At 35.2% G+C, this 12,804-nt stretch overlaps 1 protein-coding gene and 1 long non-coding RNA gene across 5 annotated transcripts in view; one reads left to right on the top strand and one right to left on the bottom strand.

Annotated features, from left to right (window-relative positions):
• Positions 1-8,489, top strand: part of LOC103515156 (sodium/potassium/calcium exchanger 3-like) — a 9,635-nt gene extending 1,146 nt beyond the window's left edge. The window contains exons 1-7 of one of the 4 annotated variants that reach the window (XM_008480078.3): positions 2,504-2,666; positions 4,738-4,896; positions 5,130-5,354; positions 5,589-5,779; positions 6,262-6,409; positions 7,059-7,190; positions 7,578-8,489. In XM_008480078.3, coding sequence (XP_008478300.1) covers positions 4,752-4,896; positions 5,130-5,354; positions 5,589-5,779; positions 6,262-6,409; positions 7,059-7,190; positions 7,578-7,630 — 894 coding nt within the window. In that variant the 5' untranslated portion in view covers positions 2,504-2,666; positions 4,738-4,751 and the 3' untranslated portion in view covers positions 7,631-8,489. Of the gene's footprint in view, positions 1-2,503; positions 2,667-4,294; positions 4,314-4,457; positions 4,620-4,737; positions 4,897-5,129; positions 5,355-5,588; positions 5,780-6,261; positions 6,410-7,058; positions 7,191-7,577 lie in introns of those variants that run through there. The other 3 variants (XM_026827940.1, XM_026827941.1, XM_026827939.1) reach the window with 3 other exon arrangements.
• On the bottom strand, positions 2,748-4,389 carry LOC113469914. Its single transcript, XR_003393181.1, has 2 exons — positions 4,289-4,389; positions 2,748-3,314 (listed from the first exon to the last, which is right to left on the bottom strand). It is a non-coding gene; the product is annotated as an uncharacterized LOC113469914 (long non-coding RNA).
• Positions 8,490-12,804: the final 4,315 nt, after the last annotated feature.

Genomic DNA, 12,804 nt, shown 5'->3' with positions numbered 1-12,804 from the left:
ATTATTATCATTATTATTATTATTATTATTATTATTATTATTATTATTAATCTTATTATTAAATTATTAGATATTAGAGGGAACTGTAAACTGCGTCTTGAAAGCAAAGAGAGAAGCATCCTCCAAGTTGATACAAGAGGCTCCAAGCTAATCCAAAAGCCTCCTAGCTAACTAGGCTCCAAGCTAATCCAAAAGCCTCCTAGCTAACTAGGCTCTAGGTTGGCTTTTTCAACCCGACAGATATTGTATGCTGTCTATTAGGTATATATGTAGTAGATACTTGGGTAGGTATCCATAAGATCAATCCCCGAAACTCGGCAACCGAGCTACTGTAGATGTTAGATTTAATATCCAGGGTAGTTAATCTCTCTACCTAGCACACACACACACACTTAGAGAGAGAGAGAGAGAGAGAGAGAGAGAGAGAGAGAGAGAGAGAGAGAGATAGAGACAGACTCTTTAATTCTTGGATTTTTTCATCAAACAAATAGCAAAATTCCACTCAGCGGTCTCTCTTTCAAATATCCATTTAAAAAATACATAACCGTCCCGTGGCAGCCAGTATGTGGTCGCGCTATTACGTCCAAAGAGAAAATTCAAGGGAACTAGTTCAGTTTTTTAACATAATCGGAAAGGGAAAGACACCTTATTTTTTACGCGTATCAAATCTGAAAATCCTGTCAAGAAAAACTTAAAATTTATGAAAAGCTTCATGTTCGAGGGAAAATCACTACAACGCAAAGTTTCAACTCGTTTTTTCGAGTAAAATACAAAGTTTTATCATTTTATCAAGAATGAGGTATTGAAGTAAGAAATTATTGATTAACAAGGTCAGATATATGGAGATAGAGTATAAAAACCCCTGCGACTTGAAGTTGGGAAAGGAATAAAGGGGGGATTATTGATTTAAACGTGCGTTGAAGCTATGACGAGCACAAAAATCAATACATTGAATCACCCCCGTTTAATAAAATATAATAGGTATGTATACCCAGGCAACACACACCATACATAGAAATCCTTTCTAATATCTAGAATACTGTGTTTTTGTATGCTTTTCGTACGTTATAATTTTGAAGTTGATTACTGCGTTAGGTAGGTACCTACTCCTATTACCCTATGACTGGTTTCTTACAGATTTGCTGACTAACCGTTGCGATTTATAATTTGTATGATGATAACCGATACCTAATCGATCTATGAACGATCTCTAGAAATTTAATATTTAATTAATAGACATAGACACATATCTTTTACGTGCGTTACTCGATCATATCAGTTGCATCAAGATTTATTTGTGAAATTCCTTTTTGTATGCTACCTAACCTATTATCCCCAGCACTTAGCTCATTGGTGAAAGTTCTTTTTGTATGCTACCTAACTGTATTACCCTCAGAAAGTTGCTAGTTTGTGAAAGTTCTTTTTATAGGTACTTAATATGCAACCTAACCGTATTAGGCATTCCCAGAAAGTTGCTTATTTGTGAAAGTTCTTTTTAAAATCCGTCCCTTTTCATTACAATGACATTTAAGTTCCGAAAAAAACTATTTGTCATCGATCTTGTGGAATTCAGATGTGGTATACTTACAAAAAGGTCATATTGTGCAGAATTAGTATGCAGCCAAATGTAGTAAATAGGTAAATAAACAAACCTACTAACCTCCCGAATAGGTACCTGCGTGATTTCCTACAGCTAAGTGCTAAGTTAATTCTGTAAGCTGACAATAACACGTTATTTTTGAAATATTTACCTACTTCTAATACCTACAGGTATTATGTACCTACTAACTATACTGATAAGGTATTCAACTGTTCATTCACACACACACACACACACACACACACACACACACACACACACACACACACACACACACACACACACACACACACACACACACACACGCAAACCAACGGCTGAAACTTTGGGACCTCAAAACTTGTTTTGGCACTAAAAATATTACAACCACCGAAAATTTGGCACGATTAATCTACATTACTTTTCTTCCTATGGGATAAGGAAAGTAAAAAAGCATAATTCTCGTTTAAAGCTACCTGGAGCAGAAGACTTTAGGATCTCTCATGAGAGTCATGACTCATGAATCATTTTGGTCAATAGACACTAAAAAGGGTAGGTAAAAATGTAAGTGGAGAACAATGTGAGTTAATAACTCAGTATGAATGAATGAGCAGAATGTGAGTTGGATGAATGAGTAGATTGTGAGTTGGATGAATGAGCAGAATGTGAGTTGGATGAATGAGCAGAATGTGAGTTGGATGAATGAGCAGAATGTGAGTCGGATGAATGAGCAGAATGTGAGTTGGATGAATGAGCAGAATGTAAGTTGGATGAATGAGCAGAATGTGAGTTGGATGAATGATGCAGAATGTGAGTTGGATGAATGAGCAGAATGTGAGTTGGAAGAATGAGCAGAATGTTTTTTTTTTTTTTTTTTTTTTTTTAGCTGATTTATTTTTGTAAATTTCATCGGCAGTTGGTAGTTACATGTTAACCAGTGCATTCATCTTGATTATGTTTCTTTCATTTTTAATTAATTTCCTTTCAACTATGTAAATATTTTGTTCAAAAAATTGGTCGAAAAAAAAGTAGAAACCAATCTATAGAAATAAAAATACCATATTGTGCATTTGTGCCTGCTTTTTAGGTAAGATTTAAATATTAGATGTTTTTATTATACCTGTTTAATTTTTGCGACAATAACCAGGTATTAATTGAACAGAAAACATTTTGTGTTACCTACCTATTTAGAACGGGTCGGGGGCTCTTTGGATTTTACAAATAAATAATTCTTATCCCCGGAACTAAGATTGCCCAATCAACATGATATAGTACCTATGTTAAAGACGGTGCCACAAATCGTTTAAGAATCGTGGGCAACAAGGTTCGTATTTTACATGATGATAACCGATACCTAATCACTGATTTGAAATTATTTGAACAAGTTTAACCAATCTCCATGACAGAAAGATGGACAGTAAAATCCCTTTCATTCCACTAAAAGAGGCTCTATTGCTATTTTACCGTGAACTGACACGGAGTGTGGCGGGTGGCGCGGAGCGAAAAATAATAATTTGTGTTAAAACAAAACAAATGTCGCTCCCTGCTAAATAAATACACAATGCTAAATATCATGACTTGACTTGGACTCGAACTCGAACCACCAACCTCCAGATCCAGAGTCCACCGTGCTCACGACTACAGCAGTGAGGTTGGCATAGTGTTGAGTAGTATGGCCAATTTCGAGAATCTTCTACTGTGAATGGTTGAAAAAGTGTTGGTGTCTTCTATCTATCTGAAAAATATACCATTATGTACTCATACGTATATGTAGATACAGTTGTCAAAAAAAAAAAAAAAAAAAAAAAAAAACTAAAATACCATTATTTTCCCAAAGTTTATTTTAAAAAAAGTTTTAAAAAAAAAAAAAAAAAAAAAAATCAAGATCTCAAGATAAATGCTTTATTGAGAATTAACATCACGAGGATGAGGATCATTGTTATCTGAACCTATTGCCTCTTGGGAATTGGGATAGGATAAGTGTTTGTATTTATAAACGGGTAGGAATTTACCACTGTTGAGATAATACAAACCGACACCCAGATAAAATAAAAACTGGAACGTTCTAGGAGAGGTGCAGGTACCTACCTACGGCATTTTTTTTTTATTTATTATTATTAGGTATTATTATATTATGTGACCAAAAGGGGATACGTAGGCATATCAATAAGACGTGTATACCTAGTTTCTTTTGTGACATTTTTGTGATTCGCGGTTTCCGAATTCCGCGAACCCCCAAAATTCGAGTGAATAGTCGATTATACTTTAAATTTAACGTAGAAAATGATTATGTAATAAAAATGGGGGTTCCTTAGCCAAAGTTGACACTCGATTCGCGGAATTCGCGATTTTTTTTTTTTTTTTTTTGAGAAATGCGATATTGCCAAAATAATCCGCCCTAAAAAAAAGAATTAGGTAAGGTATTGTTGTTTTTGGTTTTACTATGTAGTCTTACGCATTTTGATATATGTTATTATAGATGATGATAACATGGATGATATCCGTCAATAAATGTACCTAAAAAAAAAAAAAAAAAAAATGTATTTTTTTCTTTCCTCAATTATACAGTCAAACAGGATAACCCTAACCCTAACCCGTTTAACATTTTGTCACTGATACCCATACCCATTACCAACATTACCTACTCAATTTCAAGTGATGAAGAGTGTCAGAACAAAGAGATAATTTTTAGAACAAATTACTACTTACAATAAGAAATTGAAAATATCCATGGGTAGGTACTTCTAATCTTGAACTCGTATCGTTTTTAACTAATCTTCCTGGAGAGAAAGTAGGTACAAATACCTACCTAATTTATTATATTGACAAATGGAAAACTTGATTTTCTGTCAATTCCTATCATATTGATAGATAGCGTACATTTATGATTGGCTTCATACGTAAAACATACCTACCAGTGTTAATTCAATTGACTTTACAAATACTTACAGAGGAGCATTTATCCGTAAATTCCGAGAGTTTTAAGACAAGTGTTCTGGATTTTAAAAGTTAAAATTGAATAATTTAACTTCAAGTACAGGTACCTAATTTTACTTTCCTTATTCGGTCAAAATTTTGTTGTAAGTAGTGAAAGGTTCCCACTATTTAAATATTGTGCCCTAGCTGTCAATAGGTTGAAACTTTGTATTTGGTTACAGAATTGTTTAGTAAAATGCAGACTGGTGTGCGGCCCTTGCGATTGAGGAAATCGACGAAAAACTTGTATGCCCTCCTAATCATCCCGTACGCGTATTTCCTAATTGCTTTTGTGTATCGGAACTTAGTGCCAGGGAGTGAAAACAATGGAAACCATTATGGTGAGTTGTTTGCATTGCTTTTCTACTTCTTTCAAAAATCCCCACGAGCAGTTTATTTCTCTGGCGGTAATTATGCCTTCTTTTGTTTCGTACCTACATATATTTTCTTCTCATTACCTATTATTACTTTCCCAAATAGATTAAATTTTGTGATAAAGCTCTGCTTTACCACAAGGAATTTGAGATTTGATTAATTTTCATATTATTTTCATTTGAATTATTTTAAATTTCAGAAAACAGAAAATTACTCTGGTTCAAAGGTGAAGAAGTGGATCAACCAAACATTAGTAACATCACCAATACAGAAACTTCCAGTCACGATTTTCCTCAGATAAATTTCCCATTTGGTTTTGTCGGAGCTATTATCTTTCCTACTTTGATCACGGGGTACATCTTCGTATTCCTCGCAACCGTCTGTGATGCTTACTTTGTACCCTGCATTGATATTGTATGTCAAAGTAAGTAAAAAATCTAAATGTAACCGGTTCTCAGTAGTTACTGTGAACTATCAGATTCAAAAATTTCTGATAAGTGGTCCGATCCGTCTCCCAAAAGTGGTAAAAGAGTAAAGTCATTCCTTCAGAATAGTTACCTACCTATGTTGATCGAACATAGATTTGTATATTATTATTATTTTAAATATTGCATTGTTATTGAAAAATTCACGAGATCATTTTCCGCTTGGATTTCAGAGCTAGAATTAAGCAACGATGTAGCCGGAGCCACCCTGATGGCGTCGGGCACTTCCTCACCAGAACTTTTCATCAATCTGATTGGTACTTTTATAACAGAGGGCGACGTGGGCACAGGAACTGTAGTGGGGAGTGGAGTGTTCAATATGTTGGCAGTACCGGCACTCTGTATTCTACTATGTAGATCGCAGGTGAGAGTCAGATATTAGTGGTATTTTATTTTTTGTCTGAATCCTATGAATCCGGATTCATTAGAAAAAATTAAAAGTCTTTTAAAAATCCAAATCCAGTGAATCCAAGGGATCCCCTTGGGGACTGGATTCGTTTGGTTCACAGTAGTAGAACATAGGGATTCCAAAGAGAGGTACGAAATATCTCTGAAAGGGAATCCAAAACCTAGGTCTTAATTTTTACTTTCCTTGGTCAGTTTTTAGTGCCAAAAACACGTTTCAGGTCCCTAGAGCCTAAATCCAAAATTTCAACCATGAGTGAGTGTGTGTGGTATATTATTATTATATTATAGCTTTAATTTTCACGTCCATACAAGAACGGCATAAACGACCCATCTATCCGAGAACAAACAATGTTCCTAAGGATAGGTGGGTACTGGTACAGCCAAAATTGACATTTATTATTATTACTACTACATACATATTTACTATTTCTCCTTCAGAAAATTCGTCTTGATTATTGGCCGTTGACTCGAGATTCTATCATTTACATGGTAGCAGTTCTTATCTTGGCATTTTCACTTCAAGATGGAAAGGTCATGTGGTATGAAGCTCTCAGCATGGTTTTCTTCTATTACTTTTACATCATAGGTAAGTGCAATATAGCTTGAGGATATGCATTCGGGTTGAAATTATGAATAAAAGGTTCCTACTTAGAAAATTGTGAACAACCCAAATCTTAAGTCTAAACGACAAAAAGTACATATTTTTAAAAGGTCCAAATCCGATTTTTTTTTTGTCGTTCTAAAGAAAAAGCCAAAATAGTTGTGACGTCAGGGTACAAAATTTACCGGTATGTATTTATTAAATAATTAGGGTTTTCAAAGGAAGACGAAAGCATTATTTAATTGATTACAGTTAACTGCATCTACTCTGTAGGTACAATTGAACATGAGCCTGCCCACCAACATACCTAGGTACTATGGCTAAAAATACTTTCGGGATATCCAGATAGAAAACTATCCGGATTGTTTGGACCTCAAATTCGAGGAATATTGTTTGTACTTTTCCTAAATATGTAGTGATTTATTATCAGATTTATCAGCCTCCATGGCCTAGTGGGTATTACACTAAGCTTGCACACCGGAGGTCCCGGGTTCGATTCCCAGCGGGGTTGGAGTTTTTTTGGGTTCCGTGTGCACTCTGCCTCGTGAGGACAATAAATGTGATATCCACAAAAGTAACGAAAAAGCTCTGCCCCACCACATATAATTTATGATTTGATTGATTATTTTCGCAGTGATGAAGTACAATTCTACAATCAGGAGGATATCGGAAAATCTAACCCGACAAATAAGGCGAAAGAGATGGAGTATATGGGAAGATGGAGTACTCTGGCCTTTGATACCCACAACCAGCGAACTACGACTCAGTAAGGGTCACCTTAAAACAACAAACTGCAGCAAGAACTCGTTAAATATAACGAACAAATCAACCTCTCTCTTTCTTAACTTTAGTTACTTCAAAGTTCTTTTGTAATAGAATTCCTGTACTTTCGATTCACAATTACATAATATTTACGAAATATTTATCTTATAAATCAGCACTTCACACATTCTCCTAGTTATGTAGGGAAATCCTCCTAAATAAACCGGTAAAAGCCCAAAGAAGATTTTAATTTCGGACTTTTCCCAAAAGATTTAATAAATCCTAGATTTTACCGGGAAATCCTAGGTTTAACCGTTCGTCGGGGGTTTCCCGTAACATACATATTATACCTACGCCTCATTACGATGAAATTTATTTCCATCTGTTTTAGGTAAGCCACATTTAACCATGGCATACAGTTGTGAAGAAGTTTTCCTAACATAATCTGTCCCCCCCCCCCTCCCCCTCAGATAAAACAACCTGATCAAATAAGTTCTTTCCTAATCACAGTAAAAATCATCATGTACATCCAATGTTTTATTGTATATGTATACTTATTATTAAAAACTAAGTTTATATAAACTGGGTGCGCCAGAAAAACACTGACAACGGCTTAGCGTAGGTACGTCTCATCATTTTCAACAAGGTCATTTACCCAACTTTCCGAGAAAAGTCCAAAAACCTGCTTTTTAAAAAGAAATGACCCACAGAACCTTGATGGAAATGATGAGATCTACCTACCCTGAGCCGTTGTCAGTGTTTTTCTGGTGCACCCTGTATACTCCCGCTCAAATATATTTTGCGGCAAACCGGATTTTCCGTTTTTTGTTTCCGAACTGTAGTTCGATTTTGCAATTTTTCGGTTCAGTCATTATTTATTCGATTCATTGTAAAGTTAATATAAATCTTCACAGAATTTGTTCTATTTTACATTATCAAACCATAGAACTATGGAATGTCTTCAAAATGTAACTGGACAAAATAAATAAAATGGGAATGTCACAAATGATAATTTTAGAACTTTGCCTTACTTTTAGTTTTTGAAAATCATACCTGACAAATGACCTTGTAAAGTAATTGACATTTTTAAACGATCTGTGAAAATGTTATTCAAAATCCGAACAGAACACTTTCAACCCGAGGATTTTCGTTTATTAACAGAACCGGTTGTTTCAAATGACTTTTTCCATCCCATTATCGGCCTCCTTCGAGATCCAATATTGAAGTGAAGTCTAAAAATCACGTTGAGTCTGGGTCACAGAATGTCTGTTCTCAATAAAATTGCCACTTTTTCTGAAGGAAATGGAAAAAATGTAACACTACTGCCTTCCGTTCTTGAAATAGAGCGGTTTCAAAAGTTTTTGTTCTTTATGGCGGACCCTGTACTTATTAAAGAATATTGACTATGAGTATGAAGGAAGTTTCAAAGCCCATATAGATCATTGTGAACCCTAAACGTATAAATGTGAGTGTGCTGTCCAAACTGAATAGACAATAATTATGATAGTGACAGTATACTTTAGCACTTCTATAATAATGTATCTGAGATCAAAATTACAGATAATAAATATCTAACAAACCAACAGCCAAGCAACCATTTGTAACAGATCAGGTGCGTGAAAAGTCAAATATAACATTGAGTTCGTTTAAAACAAACAGACCGATGAAAATCCAATACATTATGAAGAACAACGTTCCAATCTGGAAAAGTAAGAGAGGAAGAAAATGATGTTCATTATCGTCATTACCTGTTTTTATCAACATACAAAATATGATTATGATTAAAATAGAGACTTAGAGATAATAATAAATACATAATAATAATAAGGTAAAAAAAGAAATCTAAAACTCCCAGGACGACTTTACATCAATAAAATCCAAGAGTGTGCACTGCTTGGCACAAACTACATACTAAGAAAAGTAGGAATGTAACAACAACACCAAAAAACGCACTAGGTCTGAGGAATTATTTTAAATTTTTAATTCTTGATCCAGTTACTTATCCCAGAGGAAATCTATTTTTAATGTCCTATTGATGACCGAATGATAATAATTGTGACTATAATTAAAATAATATAATGATAATACTACTGCTAATGGTATTATAATACTGATAATACTGCTAATGGTATAAAAATATTCAGGGTGAACATGAAAAACGTAACCACAACTTAAAATACACAACCTTTCCATAATAAACCGGTCAAAACTTTTTTTTCAGTTAAATATAGAGAAAAATGGATTTCATAGCGGTATTTTCCTGTATTTTTACAGTTAACATTTCGTAAATATTATGTAATTGTGAATCGAAAGTACAGGAATTCTATTACAAAAGAACTTTGAAGTAACTAAAGTTAAGAAAGAGAGATTTGTTCGTTATAGTTAACGAGTTCTTGCTGCAGTTTGTTGTTTTAAGGTGGCCCTTACTGAGTCGTAGTTCGCTGGTTGTGGGTATCAAAGGCCAGAGTACTCCATCTTCCCATATACTCCATCTCTTTCGCCTTATTTGTCGGGTTAGATTTTCCGATATCCTCCTGATTGTAGAATTGTACTTCATCACTGCGAAAATAATCAATCAAATCATAAATTATATGTGGTGGGGCAGAGCTTTTTCGTTACTTTTGTGGATATCACATTTATTGTCCTCACGAGGCAGAGTGCACACGGAACCCAAAAAAACTCCAACCCCGCTGGGAATCGAACCCGGGACCTCCGGTGTGCAAGCTTAGTGTAATACCCACTAGGCCATGGAGGCTGATAAATCTGATAATAAATCACTACATATTTAGGAAAAGTACAAACAATATTCCTCGAATTTGAGGTCCAAACAATCCGGATAGTTTTCTATCTGGATATCCCGAAAGTATTTTTAGCCATAGTACCTAGGTATGTTGGTGGGCAGGCTCATGTTCAATTGTACCTACAGAGTAGATGCAGTTAACTGTAATCAATTAAATAATGCTTTCGTCTTCCTTTGAAAACCCTAATTATTTAATAAATACATACCGGTAAATTTTGTACCCTGACGTCACAACTATTTTCGCTTTTTCTTTAGAACGACAAAAAAAAAAAATCGGATTTGGACCTTTTAAAAATATGTACTTTTTGTCGTTTAGACTTAAAATTTGGGTTGTTCACAATTTTCTAAGTAGGAACCTTTTATTCATAATTTCAACCCGAATGCATATTGTTCATAGATCGATTAGGTATCGGTTATCATCATACAAATTATAAATCGCAACGGTTAGTCAGCAAATCTGTAAGAAACCAGTCATAGGGTAATAGGAAGACCGTAAGATAGGTCAGGACACCTAAGTAGACGAAGAAACTTACGCGTGTCAATCAGCAGCAGGGAATAAAATAGCTGACGCAATAATCTGGCTGCAAGGAGAATAATGTATGAGAACGAATGGAATATTATTAAATTGCTGGGCATATGACATATGATACTTAGTAGCAAAATCTGCTAATACCTGTAGACGAGACAGCACCTTCTAGAAATAACATAAGTTAATAATGAAGAAGACGATAAATAAAAAAAAAAAAAAAAAACAAGTAATAATAAATGCTGATTAGAAATAAAGAACAACGAGCTAGGACTAAAGAGATCGTGGGAATGAGGCTAGGAACTTAATAAAATTTACGACGAAACTTATAAGGTTTATAGCAATGATCATAGTAATCTTGAAACTCAAAAGAGCCATTATGCTGATTGAAAGGGTTCCTCGGGTCTTTCCGACCAATAGGGAATTTAGGGGACTAACAGACCGGTTTTTGATTTGTTGTCGTGCGTAATCTTGAAACTCAAAAGAGCCATTATGCTGATTGAAAGGGTTCCTCGGGTCTTTCCGACCAATAGGGAATTTAGGGGACTAACAGTCCGGTTTTTGATTTGTTGTCGTGCCTTTCGGGAAATACGAAATAGGGGAATGGTGAGATCGATGTTTCGGAAGGTAAAATTTCTTATTAGAATAATCATAACGTCTATGTTTGTATCTGATTTTCGATGGAGTTGATTAATAAAGAAGTTTTGTGCATATCGAAAGGAAAATTCGAGTGTCCGAGCGGGAAGGAGCGGAAATAAACTTTATTGCTGTAATGATGGGCGAGTTGGGTGGGGGTTCGAATCCTAGCAAAGCCATTTTTTTTAACATAATTTTATCATTTAAAAATATTTTATGGAAAGCCATAATTACTTTTTTCATAATTTAATAGTTGAAAACTATGAGAATGGTCTAAAATTCAATTTTTAGGTATGTAGGATTCCATTCTAATGAAAAAGTTCAAACAGTCGTGGGTTGTTCAGATAGGACGCTGCTTCGATTCCCGCTCGGGGCATATTTTATCCTTAACAGAAGTTTTGTTACAGTTCTCTCTATCACCCCTCTAAAAAAAAAAAAAAATCATTGAACCAAAGAGGGGAATTAGTAGAAATGACCATGATAATATCCATGACTCCCCTAAACATGTCCTTCCTTCTTCAGGATAAAATCCGCCTCGAGCGGGAATCGAACTCGCGGCCTAGCGCTTAAAAGGTAAAGTCGTTACCAACCAAGCTAACTAGGCACTACGTGGGTACCTATTTAAAAAATGGGTTAATTTATTTTCCTAAATATCTATGAACTTAGGTAGGTAAGTACCTACCTACAACAAAAAATATTGATATCCTGATATCCCCCAAAAAACACATCGTGTTAAAAAATTAACGTCAAGAGTTACCCTCCACAAAAAAGTACTGATATAAAAAAAGACGTCAATGTGGGACCTCCCTTCTACATTAGCTCTTTTAAATAAAATAATAAGGTTAGGGGGGCGGCCCCCCCCCCCCCTCGAGCTTCATTTTTCCCTTTACTGTACGTCAGACTCCAAAAATTAGGGGTCGAGGGGGCCCGGCCAACCCTCCCCCCCCCATTTAAAGTCGAGCTTTTTCTCTTGGACTGGGGACCGACACCAGAAATTTGGAGCGCTAGGTCGCGGGTTAGATTCCTGCCCGGGGGCAAACTTTATGCTAAACAGATAAGGTTCGTTCTCGGAACGGCTGGCTTTCTTCTATCCTGTCCTCTTTTTCTCTCCGATTTTGGGAAAAATAAGCTTTAGTCTATGACTGTGATAAGATCTACCTACTCTCAGCTGTTGTGAGATAGATGTGAGATTACAATTACACTAAACTTAAATAAAGGGTATTGTAGAGCCAAAGCTCGGAACAAAAAATTGTATGTCCAAACTCTTACGTTACAATACGTCAAGGACCCTGAGATAATCCCAAGGTATACTTACCTATATGTAAATTCTCACTAATTAAACAGATTCCCGATAAACCTAACACTTCAAACTCTTCAAAGGTTGAATCAGATTAATACTAAATATAGAAATGTCTAGAGCATTTACGTAGGAGAATCATTCAATATGCTTATCATTTCTCATTATTTATCTATATCTACCTATATTAAATTTACAACGTATTGCCGCTTGTCTACGTAAGACTTGTACCTACATACCTACCAAAATCATCTACATAATCTAATTTGTCCTTCCTAATTGCGGTCTCGTCTACTTTGAATACAGGTGAACAGAAGAAAACTAATTACTACTATTTTTTTTCTTCTATCTGTTTCAGA

Source organism: Diaphorina citri, unplaced genomic scaffold (assembly GCF_000475195.1).
Source record: "Diaphorina citri unplaced genomic scaffold, Diaci psyllid genome assembly version 1.1 scaffold1285, whole genome shotgun sequence".
NCBI lineage: Eukaryota > Metazoa > Arthropoda > Insecta > Hemiptera > Psyllidae > Diaphorina > Diaphorina citri.
Note: the sequence above shows the minus strand (reverse complement) of the source record. Positions and strands in the feature narration are given on the sequence as shown.